General features: G+C 48.4%; 2 protein-coding genes across 2 annotated transcripts in view; both read right to left on the bottom strand.

Annotated features, from left to right (window-relative positions):
* Nucleotides 1-5,130, bottom strand: part of LOC121464348 (putative mitochondrial import inner membrane translocase subunit Tim8 A-B) — a 31,934-nt gene extending 26,804 nt beyond the window's left edge. Inside the window, exon 1 of the mRNA XM_041677256.1 lies at nt 4,821-5,130. Within this exon, the coding sequence (XP_041533190.1) occupies nt 4,837-5,130 (294 nt within the window). The 3' untranslated portion in view covers nt 4,821-4,836. The remainder of the gene's footprint in view (nt 1-4,820) is intronic.
* A 16,625-nt stretch (nt 5,131-21,755) lies between these two features.
* Ubac2 (UBA domain containing 2) overlaps nt 21,756-25,130 on the bottom strand; it is a 158,651-nt gene continuing 155,276 nt past the window's right edge. The window contains exon 9 of the mRNA XM_041669088.1: nt 21,756-22,030. Within this exon, the coding sequence (XP_041525022.1) occupies nt 21,923-22,030 (108 nt within the window). The 3' untranslated portion in view covers nt 21,756-21,922. The remainder of the gene's footprint in view (nt 22,031-25,130) is intronic.

Raw genomic sequence — 25,130 nt, 5'->3', positions numbered from 1 at the left:
CATTAAAAATAAATCTCAAAAAAAAGGAAAGTTAAGCAAAAAAGTTTTCACATGTGTAAAAATGCTGCAATTGTCTGGATGAACAATGTTCCCCGTAGGCTCAGATACTGAACACTTGGTCCCCAGTTGGTGGCGCTATTAGCAGAGGAAACAGAACTTGTAGAAGGTGGAGGCCTGCTGAGGAAGCTTTAGAGCTTATAGCCTTGCCCCACTTCCAGCTTTCTCTCTCTCTCTCTGCTTTATGTTTACAGTTGAAATGTGCTCACTTGGCTTCCTGCTTTAGCCTCCCCTGCCATTACAGGTCCCTATCTGGACCAGTCTCTCAAGTCACCTCTGGTTGTTGTTCCCTTGCAACACTACAACTCCCAGCATCCCTCTGGACTCCAGCGCACGCAAGCGCGGGACACATTTCCCAGAAGCCTTTGCATCCTCCGTTAAAAGCAAGGACAAGCCACGAGTTCGCCCCTTCCCTTCCCCTTCTTGTCCCTTCCCTTTGTCCCTTCCTTTCACTTTTCCTAGTGTGTTTTCCCCTCCCATTAAAAAGTGTACCACGTGGTACCGCCGCGAGTCTGTGTCTTTTCTAGCGTAACCCTCGTCTAACCCGCAGGAATTAAGAACAACCCGCAGGAATTAAGAACAACACTGGTCATGGCATTCTGTCACAGCAACAGAAAAGTAACTCATACAGATGCCTTCCAAAGGTGGCCAAGCAGGCACAGAAAATGCTCTGTGCCTTGTTTGTTACAGGGCTGTGCTCTGGAGCCAGTAAGGTAATACAGTAACCTGCACGAGAAGGACGATGTCCCCCAGCTCGACTAAGCTCCATGACGTTCTGACATTGTACCTTCCTATTCTCAAAGTCTTTACAAAACAAAACTGAAAACCATTTCTACTCTAATGGTGAACCCTCTCTACAGACTCACGATCCACAAAAAGGCCTTAAATCTACACAAGTCTCTCCCTTGGCCATTTTATCTGACCTGGGCCTTTGTATAGTCTCTTCTTTTCCAAGCGAATAGGGATATTTAGAGTTAAGTTCTGTTTACTTAAGATGTACATTTTGTACCTTGTTTCAACAAAAAGTCTTACCTTTACAACGCAAATTTAGGATTGCTTGGCTATATAGATCACCTGGGACAATAAAATGTAATAAGACGTAAGATCACTTATAAGTCAGCAAGTGAAAAACCCAAGATGAAAGCTGTAAGATTTTGTTTTCATCTGTATTTTAGTGTATGAATGTGCACCTTAGGTCTACATGTAAACTTCTATATATACATGTGTTTGCAGGTTATGTAGTTGTAACCTCATTGATATGGGAAAAAACAACGTGTGTGTGTGTGTGTGTGTGTGTGTGTATCACAAAACATATGTGGAGGTCAGAGGACAACTTGCAAAATCTGCCATTTTAGGTACAGGACTAAATTCAGGTTGTTAAGCTTGCCAAGAAACAAATTTAGTACCTGAGCCATCTTGCCAGCCCCCAAATCTTTCTTAAATTTTGATAAAATGAAAATGTAATGTCCAGGTTTATATGGCTTATAAAGCTTTAAGTTCATGTTATGATAAATTCAATGCCACGTATGGTGTACCTGCCTATAATCCCTGCATGTGGAAGGTGGAGGAACAGGACAAGGAGTTCAGGGCTAATGAGGTCATCTTGACCGTATAAGATTCTCTCTCTGTCTCTACCTACACACACACACACACAGAGATAGTAGGAACAAAAAGTAGAGAACAAAACTCAAAGTGCCAGGAATGTTGCCTCTTAAGGAAATCTTAGAACAAAACCACCTGCTAGTGTTCTAAGAGGCTAGGCTGTCAAGTATAAGAAAAGCAAAATTCAATTTAAAAAATGGCCTCTAGGCAAATACGGCCTAACAGTCCATCCTTCTAGACCTGGCCTCTCATACTCTACTCTGACTGAAAGGGCCTTTCTGTCACTGCCTGCCACTCACCAGCACAGGACCAGACCAGAGCAACCGAAGCAATCTCATCCTGGCAACAAGTGACCAAGACTGAAACACTGGATGGGTGATCAGCAATGCCTTCCAAGAAAATGTTCAGAGACAAGGGATGAAGTTGTCAAACAAGACATCGACACACAGGAAGGAAGAAGGGAGGGAGAGAGGGAGGAGGGAAAAAATGGAGTCAGTTGTACCAGCCCTTCCAAAAGTAAGCAAAGCTGAGAGATTACAACCAGGTTCTTTTCCATTAAATATTTATTTTATTTTATTTTATGTGTATAGTTCTTTAACCTTTATTTCTATTTTATGTGTATGGGTGTTTTACCTGCATGTTCACCATGTGTATGTAGTGGTCATGGATACCAGAAGGAGGTGTGCTGGATCCCCTGAGACTGTAGTTACAGTAGTTGTGAGTAAATGTGGATATCAGAAGATAATGCTTATCGCATGAGCTTAGCAACCTTCATTTGATCCGTGGAGCCCACATAAAAGTGGGTAGAGAGAACTAACTTTACAAAGTTTTCCCTTGGCCTCTACATGTGGGTGTTAGGAATTTAACCTGGTCCTCTGGAAGAACGACCAGTGCTCTTAATCACTGAGCCATCCCTCCAGCCCCTTATGAGGATGAAACTGTACCATGGGGTGTAGAAGGTCCTCGGGGGTGAGGATAGGGTGTTGGGTCCCAGCAAACTGTTGAGAGCCACTAGACAGGCAATGGTTCTCAGCAGAAGGAAAAAGCAGCAAGCTACATCTCCAGTTCCCAAGGTGACCTCACTAACAGGATCCCTTCTGACTTCGGCTTCCACATATACTTTGCTTATTTCTTCCAGGTACAGACATATTTCAGGACTTTCTCATGAGTTCTGTGATAGATGGCAGAGCAATCCAAGGCCCTCAACAATGGGGAGTGGTCAAGAAAGACAGAGGGCATTCTACCAGTGTAACAGGAATCAAAAGAACCCCACTCAGACCGAGGAGAACCCAATACCCTGCCAGCATCTCTCCCAGGGAGGGCCTCTCCTGGCTTCTCTCCCAGCCAACCCTTCACATGTGTATCCCTAGCAACGAGAAGTTAAACTCCTCCCCTTCCCAGTTCTGCAGAAACGCTAAATAAGCCAGCCTCTGTTTACCAATTCCTATCTGGGGGAGGGGATGAAAACAGGACACCCCAGACTCAGAGCAGCCCGGTAAACCTCTGTTTACCAATTCCTATCTGGGGGAGGGGGTGAAAACAGGACACCCCAGACTCAGAGCAGCCCGGTAAACCTCTGTTTACCAATTCCTATCTGGGGGAGGGGGTGAAAACAGGACACCCCAGACTCAGGAGCAGCTCGGTAAACAAAGAAGAGTTCTGTGCTCTTTTACTCGGTCCTGATTGCGGAAGAGTCTTCTCCATCTTGAAAGAACTGAGCTTTCACTAAAACATAATTTAAGACTTTAAAAAATGAATTATTATTGTTTGGGGTGCATGTATGTCACTGCACACACGTGGAGGCCAAGGGGAAACTTTGTAAAGTTAGTTCTCCCTACCCACTTTTATGTGGGCTCCACGGATCAAATGAAGGTTGCTAAGCTCATGCGATAAGCATTATCCTCTGATCCATCTCATTGTTCTCCCTTTTAAGCTTTTTTATTGTGACTTTGATTGAGTGATGTACCAAGGTAACACTTATCGATCATCTCAAATGTCTTTATCTTTTTAATAAATATCTTCATATCAAATTCTAAAAACTCTGAGATTTCTAGAAGGCACCCAAAAGTTCAAGAGACCTATATTTTAGTATGTGTTCCAAAATGGTATGAGATTCCTAGAATCAGATACAGCTTGTACATTTTCAGTCATAATTGTAATGATAATGTTGATTTCGTTAAGAAACCCTCAAGAAATACAGTATTTCACTTTATATCCCACACTGGCCTCAAATTTGCAATCCACCTGGCTCCCAGTGCTAGGATTAAATCGTCAAGCCTGGTTCCACATCTGCCCTAATATAATATCTAAAATGAATTCTCACAGTGCGGTCCCAAATTATGGAAAGCAGCTCCACTATCAAACTTCAGCAGCAAGGAACCCTAGGCCTCCCATATACCTCTGCAGCTCTCCATTTATCTGTCAATCACGTCCACAAGATAGCCAATTCAACACGATTCACGGGCTGGAGAGATGGCTTAGCTGTTAACAGCACTTTCTAGTCTCCCAGAGGACCCCAGTTCAGAACACACACTGGGTGTCTCATAACCACCTGTAACTATAGCTAGAGGGATCTGCAGCCCTCTTCTGGCCTCCATGAGCTCTGCACTCATGTGGTTTACATCCACATTCACACACACACACACACACACACACACACACACACACACACGAAGCCCTCTCTGGCCTCCATGAGCTCTGCACTCATGTGGCTTACAGTCTCTCACACACACACACACACACACACACACACACACACACACACACACGAAGCCCTCTCTGGCCTCCATGAGATCTGCACTCATGTGGCTCACATTCACACACACACACACACGCACGCACGCACATAAAATAAAAAATAGAAATAAAAACACAACCCAGAGCTCCTGGTTCCTCAGGCACGGTGGTGTACACCTTTAATCCTAGCACTCAGGAGGCAGGAGCAGGCAGATGCAGATGCCAAAGTTCCAGGCCAGCCAGGGCTACATAGAGACACCCTCGCTATCAAAGGTAAGAAATAACGACCCACAACTCAAACCCCATGACCCTGAAGCCCCACAAACACCAAACAATTAATCATTCCTAATTCTTAGAAGAAGCGGGAGCCGTGCCCTGAGGGTTTCTACCACCATCCCCTCAGAGCTCTTCATTCCCCAGCCTACCTTCCTTCCGCCGAGATCAGTCAGAGAGGCTTTCCGAGAAGAACGGCCGGGCCTTCTGGATCTGCTCCAGTCGATTCAAGATGAACTGGCTCGTGTCGATGAAGCGCTCGACGCAGTTCACCAAACAGACCTCGGCCCGGCTGTCCAGCTTGGGCCCGGGTTTGTCCATGCACTTCTCCCAGCACAGCTCAGTCATGTGATGGACCAGCAGCTGCACCCGCTGCTTCTGCGTCTCCACCTCCACGAAATGCTGCAGCTGCGGGTCTGGGGCGTCCAGGCTGCTCACCAGCGAAGACCAGGAGGCCTCCATGCCAGAGAGCCGCAGGGACCGGAAGTGCTCCTGCCAAGCCCCGCCCCCCCACGTGCTTGGGGCGAGGGACCAGGAACCGGAAGTATCGTGGGCTACCTCAGACCCAGCAGGCTGCTCTGCCTGGCTCAGCTTCTCCTAAGTTCACACTATTAGACTCCATGAAGCTTTTCAGAACTTTAGTGAACAAACGGATGCGTCTATGCAATGCCCGTCAAAATCAGGCTGAATGACTATGAAGAAGACGATGGCTAAATCAATGGAGAACCTGTTTTTGTGACCCTTGGTTTATACTAAACTGGTTGGCTTACATTCCCGAAGATAAAATTTGACTGGACTTTGAATTTTGAAGAAACAAAGAGGGCACTCTCTCTTCATCCACAGATGCCCTACAGAGGGGCACTTAATGCTGATTAGACCCAATTCTACCAGGTCCTCATTGATGGCAATGTCTCCGTCCATTTTCAGCCATGGACCGACCATATCGTCGTCATCCTCACCTCGACTCCTCGGCTTCAAGCAGAACATAGGGTCTTTGGGAGTGAGGAGCATTCTCAGGACTTGTTGGTTCTTTTTTTGTGTGTTCCAGCATTCCAACATGGGGGCGGAATGAAAAGACATGGCCCCAGGAATGGACACCGTGAACTTAACACACATGTATGACTTCAGCTGCCTACACCTGGTGTCACCTATCCGTTCACCCGTTTCTTCCCTGTGGAAAATGAGCACTGGACCTTCAGAACTTTAACTCTGAGAAAAGTTTGGTCAAAGATGGAAAGTAAGAAAAATTGAGAGGTCGCTAGAGGGCTGAGAGATGGTTTAGAGTTTAAGATGGTTTAAGAGTTTGGCGCTCTTGAAGAGGACTGAAATAGCTCCCAGACCCATGTGGCCACTCACAACCGTCTGCAACTCCAGTTCCTGGGGGCTAGACACATCTTCTGAGGTCCGTGGACACCAGGTCTTCGCAAACATTCATGTGAGCAAGCACTTTTGGATTTTTGGAAAAACATTTTTAGATTAAAAAAAAAAACAGGAAAATGTCACAGGAATGAGATCACAAAGTTCTTCAATCTGGAGGACACATAAGACAAGATACCCCAGCTGGACAGGTTTTTGGAGACTTTGATGCCATAGTGGTAAGAAATACACTCACCCAAACCCTTTTCTTCTGTAGGCTGGGATGTGTAAGTGATGACCGATGAAACTCTTAGGCTGCTCTCTACCTCCAGTTGCTCTATGTTCTTTCTTGTCCCTTTTACATGTAATATTTTATATTATTTTAGAAACTCTATGGATCACAGACTAGCCCTGAACTTGATAGGAAGCCTAGGCTGGGACCAGATTCCCAGTCCTCCACTGCTCTCCCGAGGAGTTCTGGGGTTACAGGTGAACGCCATCACGCTAGTCAGGGATCAATAAATCCTACTTTTTATCATTTCCTCCGTGCGAGTGACGGAGTCCAGGACTTGTACATGCTACTCAAGCACACTGTCATGAAGCTACATGCCCAGCTCTTTCCCCCAGCTTAGATCCGTGAAACGGTAAAACCAGGACCCTTTGGGTGCCATTTTGGAACACTTACTCTGGGCAATTAGAACTCATGTTTTCTCCTTGGGTGGCTCTCCTCATTTGGGCTGGAATAAACGTTTTGTTCTCTCACTTGGTGTGTCTTGCCTGGACTCTTCAGACTGATGCTCATGTACCTGCACGGACACAGGTACTTAGCCGTCCCTTTCGTACACATGAACTTAGGTGTGTACCTGGTTCACACACACAGTGGCTACTCAGTCAGTGCATACTGCATGAATAATGAATGTACACAGGGTGAGGGGCATGCCACGACATCCTGCCTTTCTTGGGCTTCTTAGGTGGCACCATTTAACAAGGGCACGAAGGGCATTGTTTAATGAAGCTTGTGATCTGTGTGTCAGTCATCTCTAAAACCTGCTTCAGCTCTTCCTTATGTGCAGCGGAGGGAAGGAAATTTGCAGCAAAACAGATTTTTTTTTTTTTTTTAAATCTAAGTTATCTTTGACAGACCTGGAATTTGGGAGGCAACATTTAGGGTACCAATTTACATATGGGAGAATTGGGTATAATGGTCTCTGTCAGTAGGAGGCAAGTTCGGGGGTGTATTGACATATATTCTAGCCTATATATTGACATATATTCCAGAGCGTGTGGGAGGCTACGCCAAGTCACAGCGAACCGTGCAGGTGCTATTCCAACCAGGCAGCAGAGCGGCTTGCTGGAGTATTGTGCTTCATTTAGGCTTCGGAGCAAGCCTCTGAAGAAACTGAAAACAGCCACCCTTCAGTGACCACAGGCTCATAGCTGAGGCGCGGTCTTAATCAGTGACTGTAGGAAGTCCTTGTTTGTTAGCTACTGGTATAGTGGGAAAAACCATTTTCTGTGAAATGGAAAGAAGGAAGGGGTGGTGGCCAGAGGGCAGCCCAGCCTCTCCCTGCTGGTGAGCAGGCAATTTAATTTGCAAGAGAGGCAGCCCCTGTGAACGGCACCTCCTGGAGTCTGCCTATCTGGGTTGCGAATGTGTCTTCCCAGCTCCATTAAGGAGCCTTGCCCAAATCCCACACCCCAGGGAGTCTGGAGCCAGGGCCAGCTCCCTCTCCTTTTCTCCCGAAAGCTGAGCATATGTGAGTCCCCAGACAGCCCTTCATGCTTTACCTGGCCCATTGCTCCCAGTTAGAGCAGAGTAGTGGCTGCTCTTGAGTTTCCTGATGCTGATGGCTCGATAGTTACATACGTGGTCTGAATCTCGGCCTGTGGGGGGCACAGAAATGGAGCCGAAATGAAACAGGCCTCCTGGGGCGACTTTCCTCCCTGCCCCTCCCTGTCACAGCCACGTGGCATCCTGTGGCAGGGACATTACCTTGGCTGGTCCCCGGGCTTTTTGTTTGTTTTTTAAGCGGGAGTGTAAAGGGAGGAAGCTGTAGAGTCTAGCACCACGAACGGATTCATGTTCTAAAGGGCGGGTGCAAATGGGCACTTCCCATGATTCATAGACAGGAGAGCGGCAGGCTGTCTGTTCAACAGGTCTGTGTGGCATCTCTTTGTGTTGATGCCCTCGGTGAGTTAGATAAGTTAGCAGGGAACTTCTTGGGTGCCCGAAAGGCCTTTGGTCAGATTGCAGATGCCCATCATCACCGTGGCTCTTGGTTCCACCCCTTTCTGCCACTACTGTAGTGCTCTCCTAACCGTGCCCTGCTCGGCAGACTGTGTCATTCCCAGAGTCACGTGCCACTGAGCAAAACCTGCTGCTGTATCCAGAGCTGTTCTCTGCATTGTATTCGGAGGAGACACTTCAGAGGACTTCCGGGAGCCCGTTTAGTTCTTCACGCATGTGACTGTATTATTAATAATCGATTGCCCCTTCCCAGTCACACCTCGATGGGTCTCAAAGGACAGGTGCTTTTTGTGGGAAGGAAATGACAAGACACTAACTTCCTAGTAAGGCCTCCATGAGTCGCAGTTCCTAAGAGCAGAAGGGGATCGGGGGTAGTGGGGTGAAATATTTTGTCCTATTGAGAGAAGAACCGTGAGGTGAGGGGCACGCAAAGCAGGGCCGAGGAGCATCCCTTTGGCAGGTCTGGGACAAGCACTTACAGCACAGCCTGATGTAGTCTCTTTTCTGAGGTCTGTACCAACATCAAGAAGTAATGGAGCAGAAGCCCCCAGTTGAGAGTTGGGTGACCCCCGTCTGAGGCATCAGGTTCCACAAGCTTGGTGGTTTCGTAGCTCCGCTGTGACTATTCAACCCATGCCAACCTCCCTTGACCCACAGCTGTCATGAGGGCTCCACCCACTCCTCCTTGGGTGTGACTTTTCTGTGGCTTCCAGCGGGGCAGAGCATCCTGAGCTACTGTTTCATGCCAAATACTAAGGGAAAGAAAAAGCGGAGGTCTGTCCCTGGGCTCAGTTCGTTGGAGAAACAGAATACCTGAGTCCAGTGAGTTCCTGTCCAGGGCCAAACAAGCAAAGAGGGACAGGGGTTGTAAACCCTGCAGAGGGCGGAGGCTTCAGAGGAGGGGCTGTGTGGCAAGACCTCCAGGGAAAGTCTGTGGGAAGTGGGAAGGGGCACAGGACGTCAGGCTGAGGAAGTAAACAGGAGCAATGAGTGAACTCTGAGGGTCCCACAGAGCTGAGGCTAGGAGGTGGCATGTCCTGAGGAGGAACCACAGGAAAAGCCAAAATGAGGGGACTGCTGGAAGAGCCAGGCACTTGAGCAGCTAGTCTCAACCAGAGGAAATCAAGAAATAGAAACAAGTTATCCAGTGGGCGCCAGATGCTCTGTGTGCGCTCAGCTTGCTTCCAGAAGGTGCACTGACTGTGCCTTAGACCCCCTTAGCTGAACTCTGTGTGGCTTGAGGAAGAACCTGTTTAAGGAAGGAAGGATAGTGGAAGAGGGGCCACCCTCCTGCTCACAGCCAGCAAGCTCAGGGCAGACACTGTACTTAGGGTGTGCTCTGTAGACGGCTTATTCCAAAGGGTCATCGTTTCGTTGAGGACTCAAGTCAGCTTACATACCCATGGGATCCTGATGGGGGCCAGGTGGGTCGTGAGACAGTGAGCAAATGCATGTGTGTTTATGGGTACATAGTGTGTTTGCAAGATCCTTAGAGCCAGAGCCAAGAGTAGAGCGGTAAAGGCAGGGTCGAGGCAGGAGCTGTTGTAATAGGAGAAATGGGGCTTTGCCATAGGTTTCTTTCCGGTGTCAAGGTTACAGTTTTGCACACTAGGCAAGTGCTGTACGGCTAGGCTGTACCCACAGTCCTTCCTGTCAGTAGGGCTAGACTGTGTTAATACTCCACAGACAAGCGGCGGCCTCTTGACAAAGGGCAGGAATGTAGAAGTAATTTATCAGAGTCTGAGCATTTGCAACCAGGAGTTCTTAATTCTTCGCTCTGATAGGACTCCTGCTGAAGTGGACAGAGGTGCTCAGACATGGAGATAGAGGTGAGAAACTGGATCACATATTGAGGGTAATCGGACATCATGAGTCTCTCTAAAAGGACTTAGTGGATCTGTCTTTGGGGTCCGGACATGAGATTTAGCCTCAAATAGAAAGTGAATTTGGGCAGGTGTGGAAAGAACAATTCATTGAGCAGTCCTGGTCAGTGTGGCCTGCCCATCAGTGTCTCACTGTAGTCTGACAAGGTGGCCTGAGGCCATCAGCCCACCTCCTGTGGATGCTCACCTCTGGGGTGGGGATGGGGCATCAATCCTGCAGTCTCCTTCTCCATAGACACCAAGGTGACTGACAGAGATTGAGAATGTATTATTAGTCAATGAGTCCTGATGTTGTGGAACGACAAGTGTGCCCAACTATGCTTCTGACAGTCCCCTCACCACACGATGACTTAGCCCTGGGCCTCCAGCTTTGAAGGGAGATGAGATAGGTCACATAGGTCCTCCCTCAGTGGATAACATGCCAGCCTGCAGAGGTGGATCACGTGACCCAAATAAGGACACTAAAACAGACAAAGAGAGAGGCCAGGCTCCATACTGCATCCGAAACTTAAGTGAGGACTCAATGCTTTTTTGTTTTTTGTTTTGTTTTTTCAAAATCAGCTTCTGCCAGGCAATAGTGGAGCACTCCTTTAATCCTAGCACTAGAAGCAACAGATCTCTGAGTTCAAGGCCAACGTGGTCTACAGAGTGAGTTCCAGGACAACCAGAACTACACAGAGAAACCCTGTCTTAAAAAAAAAAAAAAAAAAAACTCAAACAGATTCCCAGAACATGTTTCAAGGTCACTAGGACCCCCCCCTCCCTTTTCTGTCCTCTTCACCAACGTGGTCTCCTTGAATAAATGACCTAGCTTTCTCTTTAAGTGATGAATTGGGATACGTGGCCTGTCAGAGCCAAGATTTTGTTTTAAAGACTGGTTCCATCACATTCGTACCCATCCTCTTGAAGTAGTTGCCAGGAGACAGTGTAGCAGGCCCAGGGTCCCTGCCAGACCCCTGTGGTCTCTGACCATGGCTCCCACAGTGCTGGTCTGCTGCAGCCGCAACATGAAGTGCCATGAACTGGGTGACCTAAGACCTCAGGCACTTACTTTTCCATGTTTCTGGGGCTGGAAACCTGAAACCAAGATGTGGACTGTGCCCTAGCTGCCCGTAGCTCCCTGGCCATCGTGGCCATTTATATCGATACAGCATGTCACTCCCACCTCCCACTCTGCCCCTGACACTTTCACACGTGCTGGCACGGAACACGGTTCACTCCAGAGGAACTGAGAGGGCTTATTCTGAGCAAGGCTAGATGACATGGCCAGAGAATGGGGGTTAAATGTGTCCCAAGTGACATGCTTCATTTCTGAGTACACAACCTTTGATCATCTTGGGACAAAGGCAGTCATAAATGCAGGCATTTCCCAAATATATTGCTGGGAGCATCAGGTAGGCAGGTTACAGCAAGCCTGGGAAACCTCTGCTCTAGGTCATGGGGGCTGTTTGATAACATTCTTAGTTTGGGTGGAAGAGACAGGTCTGCTCAGAATACAGTCAGAAGATTCTACCAAAGTCAGAGGTGCAGGGTCAGATCCAGAGACGGGTGGCGAACAGTTAGTTAGCAAAGGAACAAAAGGCAGCCCAAGAAGATGTGGCTCTGTATCCGTCACGCTCCAGCTCGCTACAACCAGGCAGTTCTCAACAGAGAGTCAGTCCTTAGATCTTTCAGTAACAGCTTGGTGTTTTGGGGAACTTCTGTTCACAGTGGCATTTACCATCTTTGTAAAGACGCCAGCCATCTTAGACCTATTAATGACCTCATCTTCACAGATGATGTCGTCAGACAGCCTACTGTTACCTAAGGTCACCCACAGCTTAAGGGATGAAGGGCTCATCGTGCCCTTTGAGGGACACACTTCCACCCTTGACATCCTCCATTCCTGAACACTGGTCTTCCCAGATACTCTCCCTCTCTGAGTTCAAGCTGGTCCCACCCCTTCTCCAGCTTTAAGCCCCATACTACTTTGGAGCCCCACCAACAAGGGGCAGTTGACAGGAAGGAGGAGTTTGCTTTAAGCACTGGTTGGCTGTAAGGAGGTAGACGGCAGTGCATTGTTTCTCAGACCCTGTCAAAACGGTCCTGTGGGGTGGAGGCATTAAAGAGATCCTGTGGGTCTCGAGTCCTTGTCCCACACATGTAAGCTTAGAATAGATCATGGAAGCCAAGGGGGTGAAATGAAGCCCTGGATGATATTCTCTGGGTTAAACTGATTGCCCAGCTAGCAGGGGTACAAGGGAATTTTGCTGTTAGCTTCCAACAGTTTTAACCACTTGCCATTTTGAGGGGGACAGCAGGGAGTTTCACAAATCCGCATATAGACACTGAAATGTTCTGAGTGCCCTTGGTTTTGTCCAGAGAACATATTCCCAGTGAAAGCCCCACCTTCCTGGGCATGGCCATGATTGTGAGGTAGGCACACCAGCTTTCACTATAGCTTTCTTTCCCACTTGGCCAAGTGACTGTGGAAGGGTCAGGCATGGAGGCCAGATCGGTTGTGTGATGCTTGTGGCAGCCTGGATGAGAGACAGGCCATCTCACCCTTGGGCACACTAACTTAGCGTACCAGGTCAGCCTGAGGTGTCTTGAGTTCCTCAAGATGTGCGTGCCTCTGTTCCTCTCCAATTGTGGGAACCTGGAAAGTTGTGTTTTCTTTTTTAATTAATTAACTAATTTTAATTTTAGAATATTTATATGTATGAATTTTTTGCCTGTATGCATTAATATGCACCATAGGTATACCTAGTGCCCAAGGAAGTCTGTGGGATTCCTGTCTGTATGATGTGATTACTATTGATTGATAAAGGAACTGTCTATTGATACAAATTTAAGGTCAATTTTGTTGTATGTTTATTTCTGCTCTTGATTAAGGTATTGTGCTTGTACAGCTTATTAAAAACTATAATGTATAATTAAATGCAGGTTAATAGATAGTCATCTATAATAGTCAAGCTTGTAGTCATGTTAGTTAGGTTTTCTAGATATATAGCGATGTATTTCAGTTAGATAGGTATTCTTCAAACCTTTCAAAGACTAACAGAATATGTGATTTAAATGTTTTAAAAACTTAGGACTTTTCATGACAGTGAGACACATCTATTCTTGGCAGCACCAATTACTCCAAGAGGATGATGGGTACCGAAGAGGCTCCTTATGGTGTTGGTTAGCCATATGGGCAAGAAACTGCTCTTTCCTGGATTGCTTGATGCTCTACTGTATGAACTGGACATGTAGGACCCACAGAAAAATGACTGCTGAACTTGCCTAAAGGTGAGACGATCCTTTGGATTCCTGCTTCATGAAAGAATCTGCTAGATATTCTGCAGGACACAGGAGAAAGTGAGTGACAAACTGCCAGTATAGGTGAAACAGTCTGAAATTTCCTGCTTCATGGAAAAGTCTGCTGGATACTATGGGCCTGGAGGCTGAAGATTGGATGCCCCAATGATGCAGAAGAACTTTGGGTGACTGTCCAGGTAGCAAAATGTCTCTGTCAATTTTAGAGTTTTAGAAGTTGCTTATAATGCACTTCCTGTTAAATTGGATAATATTATATACTTCTGGAGTCTTTGATGGAGTTGAAGGATAGTTATAATTTTCCATATTATGATAAAAGATAAAGTAGATATAAATATTGTAACTGTAATTCTTGATACTTGTTTTGTTATATGTAATTTTACTATGTTAAAATCAAAACCTTCCTTTTCATTTAGACAAAAAAGGGGAGGTGATGTGGGATTCCCCTCTGTATGTTATGATTACCATTGATTAATAAAGAAACTGCTTTGAACCTATAGCAGAGCAGGGCAGAACAGAGCTAGGTAGGGAAAACTAAACTGAATGCTGGGAGAAAGAAGGTGGAGTCAGGAGAAGCCATGTAGCCCCACCAGAGACAGATGCCAGACGGAGCCTTGCCAGTAAGCCACAGCCACATGGTGATACACAGATTAATAGAAATGGGTTAAATTAAGATGTAAGAGCTATTCAATAAGAAGCTAGAGCTAATAGGCCAAGCAGGGATTTAATTAATACAGTTTCTGTATTGTTATTCTGTATTATTTTGGGGCTGAGCATCCAGGAACAAACAAATGGCCTCCTACTACAGAAGTTTAAAGAAAGCTTCAGATCTCTAGAACTTTGGTAACCTTCTCAAAACTGCATAGGAACCCCCCCCCCCCCATTTTAGTTCTATTGCTCCTCCAGAGGCCACAGGAAGCTGGTGGAATATCTGGAGTCTCAGGTGGGGGTATGATGACATCCCTCCTCCTGTGATGGAGCGTGTACAGAGATCCTCAGAGAAACTGCCATGCTGGACACCCTTAGGGATGGAGTCAGTGAGGAGGCTGCATGGAAGGACATGGACCAGGACACTAAGGAGAGGCTGCCTGTGAAGCCTGTCTTTCACAGACAGCTTGTGGGTGGGGAGGTGTCCTGGTCACTGTCCATTGCAGTGAAGAGACGCCATGACCAAGGCAAGCATTTAATTAGAGGCTTGCTTACAGTTCCGTGGGTTTAGTCCATTATCATCATGGTGAGAGCATGGTAGTGGATACAACAGGCATGGCGCTGGAGAAGTGGTGGGTAAGAGCTACACCATCATCCACAGGCAGAGAGACTAGGGCCTTTGAAATCTCAAACCACCCTCATTGACACACCTCCTCCAACAAGGCCACTGGTGAGCAAGCATTCAAATGTATGTGAGTATGGGGGCCATTCTTATTGCCATCACCATAGGAGACATGTATTCGGGAGTGCCAGGGAGACACTGTACACTGCTACCTGGACTCTCAGGCTTAGTGGGAAATGTAACTGGGGTCATTTATGCAGTCATGTAATTAAAAATATTTTTGGAATGTCTTTTATCCTCAAAATCAGATTCTAGCTTATTAGCATTTCTAAATATTAAGAAACCATGAATATAGTGTTCAAGAAACAAGCTTGGTGCCTAAGAGATGCCCCAGAGGGCAAAGGTGTTTGCAGGAATCATGTAAGATGGGAGAGAGAATCATCTCTTCCAAGTCGTCCTTAGACCTCCACACACATGCGTGGCATGTACTGATCCGTAACACGTGTGCAGGCACATCACATGCACACATATACATATAGTTTAAAAAATAAAAAAAGCATGTGAGGGACAGACTTAAGCTCCTCATCCCTGGGTCCCGACAGCAGCCCTCAGGCCTGGGCAGAACTGGGGAGAAGGCCTCTCACGCCATACAGTCTGTGAGAACAGAAGGGCCTGTGGAGTACTGAATGTCTGTCATAGCAGGGTCTTACTTCAGATAGCTGTTATGGCTTGATGCTGTCCCCTCAAATTCATACATGAGAGCTGTAATGCTAGAACCTCAAGTGTGACCATGTTTAGGGATGCAGACTGTAGAGATGTGAATTAAAACCAAGTCACTAGAATGGGAGATGGACGCAGGCTGGTATGGAGGAAGGACCACACGAGGGCACAGAGAGACACCATCTCTAGCAGAAACAGCCCTGTGAGCATCTCTGTCTGGGCTGCACAGCCTCTAGCACTGCAAGGACACTCCCCTTGCTGGAAGCCCCTCCATGCTGGGATACGACAATCTGAGCTGACTGACAGGGCCTTGGAAAATGCTTTGACTTTTCTTCTGCTGTGGTTGGGATTAAACCCAGGCCTTGTACATGCTAGGCCAGTGCTCCACTGCTGACCTCCTTCCACCCCCACCGTGTGTGTGTGTGTGTGTGTGTGTGTGTGTGTGTGTGTGTGTGTGTGAGAGAGAGAGAGAGAGAGAGAGAGAGAGAGAGAGAGAGATGTGGCTGCGAATGTGTGGGGGGATCTGTGGGGGGCACACATGTGTGCAGATGTGTGACATTTAGAGTAGGTTGATACATACTGGAGCCTGACCTTTTGGTGTCCTCTAGATACCCTGAATGAAAGGCTAGCCGGCTTCAGGGTCCGTCCTACAGTGCTGTACGGCTCAGCTCTGTTCTCTCCAGCCATGTTTGTGCCCTCCATTTCCAGACTGAGTTTCTTCTAGACTTGAGTTGACTTTTCTTGCTTGTTCATCAGTGCTGTTCTGGTGAACACTTCTGCAGAAGTCTGTTAATCTTATCTTTCGTTGTATCCTTTTTCTCATTGCTGGCATTCACTCACTCAGACACGGGTGTGGGGCATGTTGACAAGACCAGCGGTAACCACAGTCCTTTGCGCAGACTCAGGTGCACACCTGCTCTGGCAGAGGCTGCAGACCAGGCAATCTGGAGCGGTCAAGTTCTTGCAAACACCTGCCTCCCTTGTGAAGAGGTTTGCTCTCCTGCCAGGCAGGTGGACTGAAGGGACCTCGCTGGATGGAGTACCGACAGATGGAGTCAGGGTATCCCCAGCAGGTCACTGGCGGTTTTGGATGTTGCCTTCATCTGTGCGACGAAGACGTTAGCAAGACCTCCATTCCGAGAACCAGGCGAACGGTGCGTGCAAGAGCCGTAAGTGTGTCAGAGACCTGTTTCCCCAGGAATCCACAGGTTTTGCCATTTGTCTGGCTTTGATGTCTTTCTTTCTGTGTGTGAGTGGCCTGTTTCCAGTCACCTGTGTGCTTCCTCTGGGATACCTGTAGGGAAACTCTCATCTACACAGGGGCAGGCAGTGGGACTGGGGGCCACACAGTGTTAACCGCTAAACCCAGAGAAGGGCGGAAGATCCCGACGGGGGATATGGTTCTGGAACACTGTCCTGTGCAGTCCTGATGATCAAACATCTTGTCCTCTCTGGGTGGGGACTCCTGGGCGCATAGCATGCGCAATGGCAGGAACTGGGAGTGGCTGTGACCCTCAGCTAATGAAGAGGCGTTGCTGCTTGGCCTCAAATCTCACTGGAGATGTGACTGCCCCATTCTCCCGGCCATTGTGCCTCCCATGGGAATTCTCTGAGCTACGCTCACTCGCCAGTACAGGGAGTGGACGGATAAGGCCTGATAGTGGCCTGTGACTGCTGAGCTGACCCAGGCAGCTGGTTCTCTGCATGTCAGATCTCACCAGAGATGGCTGTACCTGTGCTGAAGCCGCTCTGATTTTGTGAAAACGGATGACTAGCAAATGAAGAGGGTGGGAACCACAGCTCAGTTAGCACGTGTGACACCATGGGTTCGGTTCTGAGCACCAAAGAACAGGGAAAAGGAGGGTGCTTTCCCTAAGAGCCGAGCTGAATGTGCCGGCAAATGGCTGTGAAAACAGGAAGGTGACAACTTAAAGGGGTTAGGAATGGTGTGGGGAACCGGAAGAAATAACCCCGATGGTCCACTCGGCCCTCAGTTTGATAATGAAACCCTGACTGGATCTCAGTGATGTGCTGCGGTGTGGACTGTGAATATCGCCTGTTGCCACATCACTCAAGAGGCTGAGCACAAGAGTTGCTGGGATTCTGCGGCCAGCTTGGGTTAAGTAGCAAGGCCCTGTCTTAAAAAAAAAAAAAAAAAAGCACAACACCTTGGTGCCTGGGGAAGAAAGCTGGTGCAGAGCTTGCCTAGTGGAGACGAGCCCTGGGTTGGAGCCCCAGAACGGAATGAACAGGACGTGGTGACACACAGCTGTAATCCAAGCACTAAGGAGGTGGAGGCAGAAGGCTCAGAAGTTCAAGGTCATCCTTGGCTACGTAGAGAATTTGAGGCCAGCCTGGGCTTCTTGAGACCCTACCAAATAAGACAAAATAAACACCACATTCAAACCCATACTCATAACTAACTAAAGAAATAGGATTTGTTTGTTTGTTTGTTGCTTTTAGAGACAGGGTCTCTCTGTTTAGCCCAGGCTGTTCTGGAACTCTCTCTGTAGATGATGTTGGCCTTGAACTCACAGAGATCCTCCTGCCTCTGCCTCCCAAGTGCTGGGATTAAAGGCGTGTGCCACACTGCCCAGCAAAATATGAATTATATACACGTCAGCTATACCAGTGCACATCCCGGGACGGGAGAGCTTCTAGTCAGTTCCCCTGGCATCAGAGTGGTGGTGATGGCCTGGAGGGCAGGGACGGTACCTCAGCTGTTCACTCACTGAACACTTATGCACCGAGGGCCCCAGATAGGAGCAAAAGTGTGGGGTGGGACTAAAGGAGAATAGCACTCGGCCATAGGAGTTTCAGTGTCTCACCTCATGGCCCCATGCTTCACTGAGGTTCTAGAATTCCCCAAAATGGCCCAACTCAGACCCCTGACCTAAGGCCCCATGACGAGGCCTCACTTTGAGGCTGGAGCCAGCAGACTATGCCATATTTGGGGTGGCCCTTGACCCTGGGCAGACCTTGACTCCCTCCTGCTAGACTAGAAGCAGCCAGATCCTCAAGTTAGTTTTTCACACATTGGAATGGTTCTGAACTGTAAATTTAGAAAATTTTATAATCTGACACTTGTTATACTTTGAAAGTCATTCACACAAACAATCAGAAATAAGATAAACTGGGAGCAGGCACCTGGCTTTATTCTTTTAACACTATTTTAACCCTTGACATTGAGTGTGTGCGTGTGTGTCTGTGTGTGTGTGTGTGTGTCTGTGTGTCTCTGTGTGTCTCTGTGTGCGTGTCTCTGTGTGTGTGTCTGTGCCTGTGTGTTTGTGTATGCATGCGCATCACAGCACACATGTGGAGGTCACAGGACAGCTTTTGGGAGTTGGTTCTCAGGTGTTCTTACCCGCTGAGTCATTTCACATTCTTTCTCTTAACAACTTTTTGTTTTATTAAATTTTTAAATTTATTTTACATACCAACCAGTTTCCCCTCCATCCCCTCTCCTGTTCCCTCCCCCACCTCCTTTCTACCCCCTTTTAACAACTTTTAAGATAATCAAACCATGGCTCAGTCAGCTCCTGCCCTCTAAGATGGATCTCCCATCTCCTGTGGGATAGGAGGAGGCCTAGACTTGGCCTCCCCCTCTGCTAGAGGCTTGGTTTGCTTGCTGCTTTCTCTGCTTGGAGAAAACCAAGGCACTCTCCCTCCTATTCCAGCCATGGCCCCCACGCACGACCTGCTGCCACCATGCTGCCCTACCTTGCCTGTGTCCCTCCCCGACAGGGCTGCCCTCTGCTGACCCTGCAGCCTCCTGCAGTGCCGGGCGTGCATCCGCCCTTTTCTCTCTATCCTCTGCCCCTAAGAAGCCCCTTCTTCTCCAGCCCAGCTCTGCAGCCTCACGTCTTCCCAGACTGACGCTCTCCCCTAGGTATCTAGCCTCCATCCTCTGCCTTGGTCCTCATTGCTATAGAGTGAGGGCAACGTCAGAATCTAGCCATTGGGACTGGCTCTCTGCTAGACATAGCCATAGTAAGGAGCGTCACAAATTCATGTGCTTTTGGCTCCCCTCATCTAAGAAGTCAGAATAAAATTTTGCTTTGGGCTCAATCTTAGCCAACGTTCTGGGTCTGTCCCCTCATAAAACACTACATCTGTTAGGGGACCTGAATGAACATATTTCACAAATGATACACCATTTGCTAGCCGTGTGAGATGCTGGAGTTTGTGGTTTTAGATACTGCCATTCAATTTAAGAACAACTCTAGAACACAGACCCAGGGACCTAGAAAGCATTCCCAATGCCACTGGGATGATAGTTTTGTGTTTGATTTGCCTGAAGTTGCTGTTTTCTAATCCTATGCTATCTGGTTAAACTGGGACCTCAGAGGCAGGGTTTCCTTAATCTTCCTCGTTGACTTGTGTGGATTTGTAATCACCATGGAAACGCCCCAGGTATTCCAGCTGATAAGGGAAGATGGACCCTAAATGTAGGCTGCACCATCCCAGGGACTGGATAAAGTAGAGAGACAGCTAAGCACCAGCATTGCGGCCGGTGCTCCTGCAGCTGTGCCCTCCCCTCCTCAAACTCTAAAGGTGCTTGTGACGGTACGTTGTCAACAGCACCGGGTAACGGATACAGCCACAGGACGCATTTATTCACTATGGATAAATTCCTATTTCAGTCTGGAATTTGCTTGCCTGAAAACGGCCAATCTGTTACCACCCGCACAGAGCCAACGGCCTTAATGCTTTTGTAGGCCCAATCGGACAGCTTGCTGATCCTTCTCTCTGGGGGGCATCAACTCAAGTCTTCCTTTGTGGGTGCCATGGACCTGAAAGATCTCCACGTATCCTACAAGGTGGGGATGTTCTCGGGTATTCAGTCTTGCCAGGTAAACTTTGTGCCGCTATGTGCAGGAGGCATTGCAGGAGGTAAGTGCCTGGCAGCCACACTTGTGGAGGAAGTTCCCAAGATTGACTGGGGGGAGGGTGTCACTTGACTGTTGACCCTCAGCAGGGATCCCTTGCCCTCCTGAATCCAGGCTCTCACTGGATCCCATGCAGCGAGGCTGCGGCTGTGGGCAAGGCTTGCTTTCCCTTGGCTTGGCTACTGTATGAAGGTGAGAAAACCAAGAGACAGAGTGTGTCTGGATTGTGGCTCCCTGTCTCAGCAGTGACAGAGGGTGGGTCTCCGAGAGTCCCACTTCACACTCCTATCTTCAGGACAGTGTCACATGGCCCTGTCAGCAAAGGAAGGTGGCTTCTGTCCTCACACGCTGAGCGGGTGGTGGCAGCAGCAGGGTCCCCGACTCAGAGTGCTCAGCTTCAGCGCTGCCCGCGGGGACTGTGCAGGGACAGAGGGGACGCTCGGGCACAGGCCCTCAGCCTTCTCAAGAAGCCCGAGTAGTCTGGGTCCATTTTTATTTTTGGTGGAATCACTTAGAATGACGTTTTACTTAGAGAAGTCTAATAAAAATGACGGGGAAAGTAAAACACATAAAAACTTTATTGTAAGTATCACACACCTAAATTTGCATCAATTTGACACATTGCTGCTCATTTGCAGAACACACCCAGTGCAGTTTGCTTACGGGACAGCCATCAACTCCTAGAGCTGTTTGTGCTCACAGTGGGCCCCTCCTGCCTTTACCTCCACGACTGTCCCACAGGGGGTATTCCTCACCCACGGGAATCTGTTCCCAGCAGGGCTGTAGTGTGTGCAGAGGGGCCAGCAGGTTAACCCAAGTGGGGCAGGCTGGGACAGCTAGCTCGTCTCTCCTGGGCTGAGCCAGGCCATCAAGCTCTGTGCTCTCTGTGCAGGCTCCACAGGAAGAAACTTTTCTCCTTGCTCATTTTGCCCCTTTACTCTGCTTCACCCTTTAGCCTGAGTGGCCACAGCAGGGCATTCTAAGCAATATAACCCCCAGCTCAGTATGATGGGGCACTCCAGAGCCTCAAGTTGGCACCGGATCGTTACTTTTACTGAGAGCAGGGAGGAGTAGGGCCAGATTCCCAAGGGTAGAGAGGGCTCATCTCCTGCTTCCTCCCTCATGGAGGAACATCTGGGCAGTGTGGGTAGAACAGCCACTGGGATGTGAACACGTATTTAAGGAAAAAATAGTCCATAGAGAGCAGTGTGACATAGCCTTCCTGAGGTCACATGATCAGAGGTCACATGACCGGTCCCTCTACTGAGGACAAGCAGACTGCTCCCTGTGAGCATCTTGACAGTTGTTCCCCATCTGCGTGCTATAAAACTGCCACAGAAGCCTGCAACTGTCATGCATCTGAACATGTCGAGAAAGACGATTCTCCAAACTGAGAAAGGCCCAGTAAAAAAATAAAGATAGAAAATACATGCTAATTTAATGGCAAACTTATCTGATACTACAATGGTAACCATCTTGGAGTTAAGGACAGTGTAGGTGGGGACCACCCTCTCCTCTTGAGAACTCTGTGCCAAGTCTGCTGTGCTGGCAGGGACACACCCCTGTCATTCAACAGCTGGGCTGAAGGTCAGTGCTGCAGCAGGAAGTTGGTGGCCACATTGAGGTCATTGTTTGAGGCCCTCAGGGCCTCCAAGGCATCCCCTCTGGAAAATCCCATCTCCATGAGCCGGGCAACCTGCAAAGAGAGGAGAAACTGAGGGCCAACACCACGAAGTTCATCCTCAGCCCACGTGTTTTTCACATGACTTTGTGGGGAAGCTCAAAGCTTCTAAAATAACCAGAACCCAGGTCAAATCTGATAATAAAGGATTATTAAGTCTAGATCTGGTAGAACAAGACTATAATCTCAGTAGTTGGAAGGTGGAGGCAAGAACACCAGGAGTTCAAGGTTATCCTGGGCTATACTGAGTGGGTTTGAGTCTAGCCTAGGCTACATGAGCTCCTGTCTCATAAAACAAAACAAAGAGGCTGCGAGGAGGGCTTGGCTGATAAATCATTTGCTGAGAGCATAAGGATCCCCCAGCACCCATGGAGAGTGCCAAGTAGTGGGCTGTATCCCGAGGATGATACACACCTAAGGCTGCCCTCTGGTGCACGCTCTCTCTCTCTCTCTCTCTCCAAAAAAATGACTAAAGTAAACCTTTTCGGTGCTTACTATATCACAGGAAAGTCCCTCGTGATCCTTACTGTGCTCGTGACTTTTCTTGGTGCCATGACTGCACACCTGACAGAAAGTGACTTGTGGGGAGAGGGGACAGTCCACCCTGGTGAGGAAGGCATGGCACGGTCACGGAACTGTGTGATTTTGCACACCTGACAGAAAGTGACTTGTGGGGAGAGGGGACAGTCCATCCTGGTGAGGAAGGCATGGCACGGTCTCAATGGACCAGGAGCCAGAGAAAGGAATGCAGGAGCTCGGGGCCTCTTCCTGTTTCTAGCTTTGTTTAGAATGGGAACCCAGCCACAGGAGGGTGCTGCCCACGTCAGGCACACTTCCCTCAGTTAAGTCTCTGGAAACATGCCTGAAGACTGGCCCTAAGTGTCTCCCTAATCCAGTCATGCTACTAATCAAAACAGTGAGGAATCAGGACTTCTGAGGCCCCATGTGGCCCACTGGGCCAGGCTGTGGGACAGCTAGTGTAGACAGCCTGAGCTCACTGGGCACACGCTGTGTCAAGTGTGACCCTAGAGGGCTACAAGTGTGTCACTGGAGCCTCACTTTGGATGTCACACTCTGATGGTCACCATGTGCTTGGCTGCTGGTGTGCTAGTTTCTTGCCTGCAGGGCACATCATGTGCTGAGTCCTGCCTGAGGCCTGGGCTTCTGCAGGAAGTAATGTCCCTATGCAAGGAGAGCTGAGGCAGGGACAGTAACAGAGAAATGGCGGCAACCTAAAGCCACTGGGGACAGGAAGCACCAGGCTTGTACAAACCACAAATCTTGGCTGAATACGGAGACTTCCTGTACTTGGTTCACAGGCAGTCTCCAGTGTAGACAGGTGGTACCCAAACTTCGCCATCACTTTTACCAAGTAAGCAAAGAATCTAGGCTGCCTTTAACCACAGCACTTGTGAGCCAGAGGCAGGAATTCAAGTCCAGCCCTCATCACAGTGAATACAGTGCTTGCCCAGGCTACATAGGAGTCCATCCCTGTCTCAAAAACAATCAGAAAAACTCAACTACAACAACAAAGTCACAAAAATATTTATAGCCTGGGCTACCTACAGGACAAAACATATGGCTCCTTTCTAGCCTGGACTACCGACAGGAAAAAACATATGGCTCCTTTCTAGCCTGGACTACCTACAGGATAAAACATATGGCACCTGCAATAACAAACAGCAAATAATGAGACTTAGGAATGCCAACTTTTTGCTGCTACAAGGGGAAAGATCTGAGTCTCGGTCACTGGTTTAAATTTTCTTTCTCGTTGCAGGGCAAGTGCCAGGCACGATACATGGGAAGCCACAGGGGAGACTGATGTGGGCAGTGGCTCTGCTAGGCGGATCACTACTAAGAAGTGGCTGCAGGACAGGGACCTTACATGATCCAGGAGCTAAGGGAAGACACAGCCATGCACACTGGTCTGAGGCTGGAGTTTTAGCTTGTGTTGTTCATCTCGATTATGGTCATGAGTACGTAGTGGGGTCAAGTGGGATTTTAGATTGCAGCAGGAGGTTCGTCCTGCAGGTTCCATTCCCTGGTCCCTGCATTTCTCACTGCGGCTGTAGCCTGTGCCGTGGTGGGCTGGTCCACATGCACTGAAGGATGTGAAGGCAGGGTGGATACAGCTCAACCTTTTTGTTTCCTTTCCCTTGCAGGCTCCTTACTCGTGTGAGCAGCACAACAGGGGTCTGCTCTATGGTCCAGACGGGGCATTCTTGCTCCTGTGGACAGAAGCGGTCATCTGTGATGGCTGCTGTCCTTGCTCCCTCACTTCCTTTCCTTCTCTCTGCTGGCACCCAGCTCTGGGCTCACCCAGCTCAGCTGGCTCTGTCACCCCTTCCAGGGGCTCTTCCCTCTGCTGCTGGCCTGAGGACTCTTCCTCACCCATGTGACTTTTAGGCACCTGCTCTTTCTGTGTCTCTCTGGCTAGAAGGATTCCAGACTAGAAGACCCTGGGGTCCACAGATTCGTGTTCTGAGAACAACTTTAAAAGGATCACTTTCTCCCCTCATGGTAGAGACAGCACTATGAAGCAGCTAACATCATGGCAGAAAAGAAACAGAGAAAGGGACAGTTAGGCACCAGGGACAGGGCATCCCAAGGACCTACTTCAGCTAGGTCTCCTTTCTAAGGTTTACAGAGCAACCCCAATGTCACTAGCTGGGCCTCAACCCAGGAACCTGTGATGGACATTTGTAGTCACGTTAGAACATCCCCAGGGCCAGGGATGTGGCTCAGGCAGTACCAAGTTTGCCCAGCGCACACAGAGTCCTGGGATTTAGTCCCTAGCACTGCACAGACTGGACAGGACGGTACATGCCTGTAATCCTAGTACTTGGGAAACAGGCAGGAGCGTCAGGAACTCAAACCACCTGTGATACAAAATGAATTTGAGAGCAGCCTGGGATACATGAGACTCCATTAAAAAAAATTCACCCATCTTAGTCAGTGTTCTATTGCTGTGAAGAGACCATGGCCACGGCAACTCTTATAAAAGAAAACATTTAAAGCACAAAGCTCATTGCCATCTCATACAGCAAAATACATTTAGTCCATCTCTCAGGCTCTTGGTCTTAATAATTTCATCAATGTCTAAAAGTCTCTGTGA

The sequence above is a fragment of the Microtus oregoni genome, unplaced genomic scaffold (assembly GCF_018167655.1).
Source record: "Microtus oregoni isolate MIOR12 unplaced genomic scaffold, Mior012 000001F_ref0000356, whole genome shotgun sequence".
In the NCBI taxonomy this organism is placed as follows: domain Eukaryota; kingdom Metazoa; phylum Chordata; class Mammalia; order Rodentia; family Cricetidae; genus Microtus; species Microtus oregoni.
This window is presented reverse-complemented; position numbering and strand designations above follow the sequence as displayed.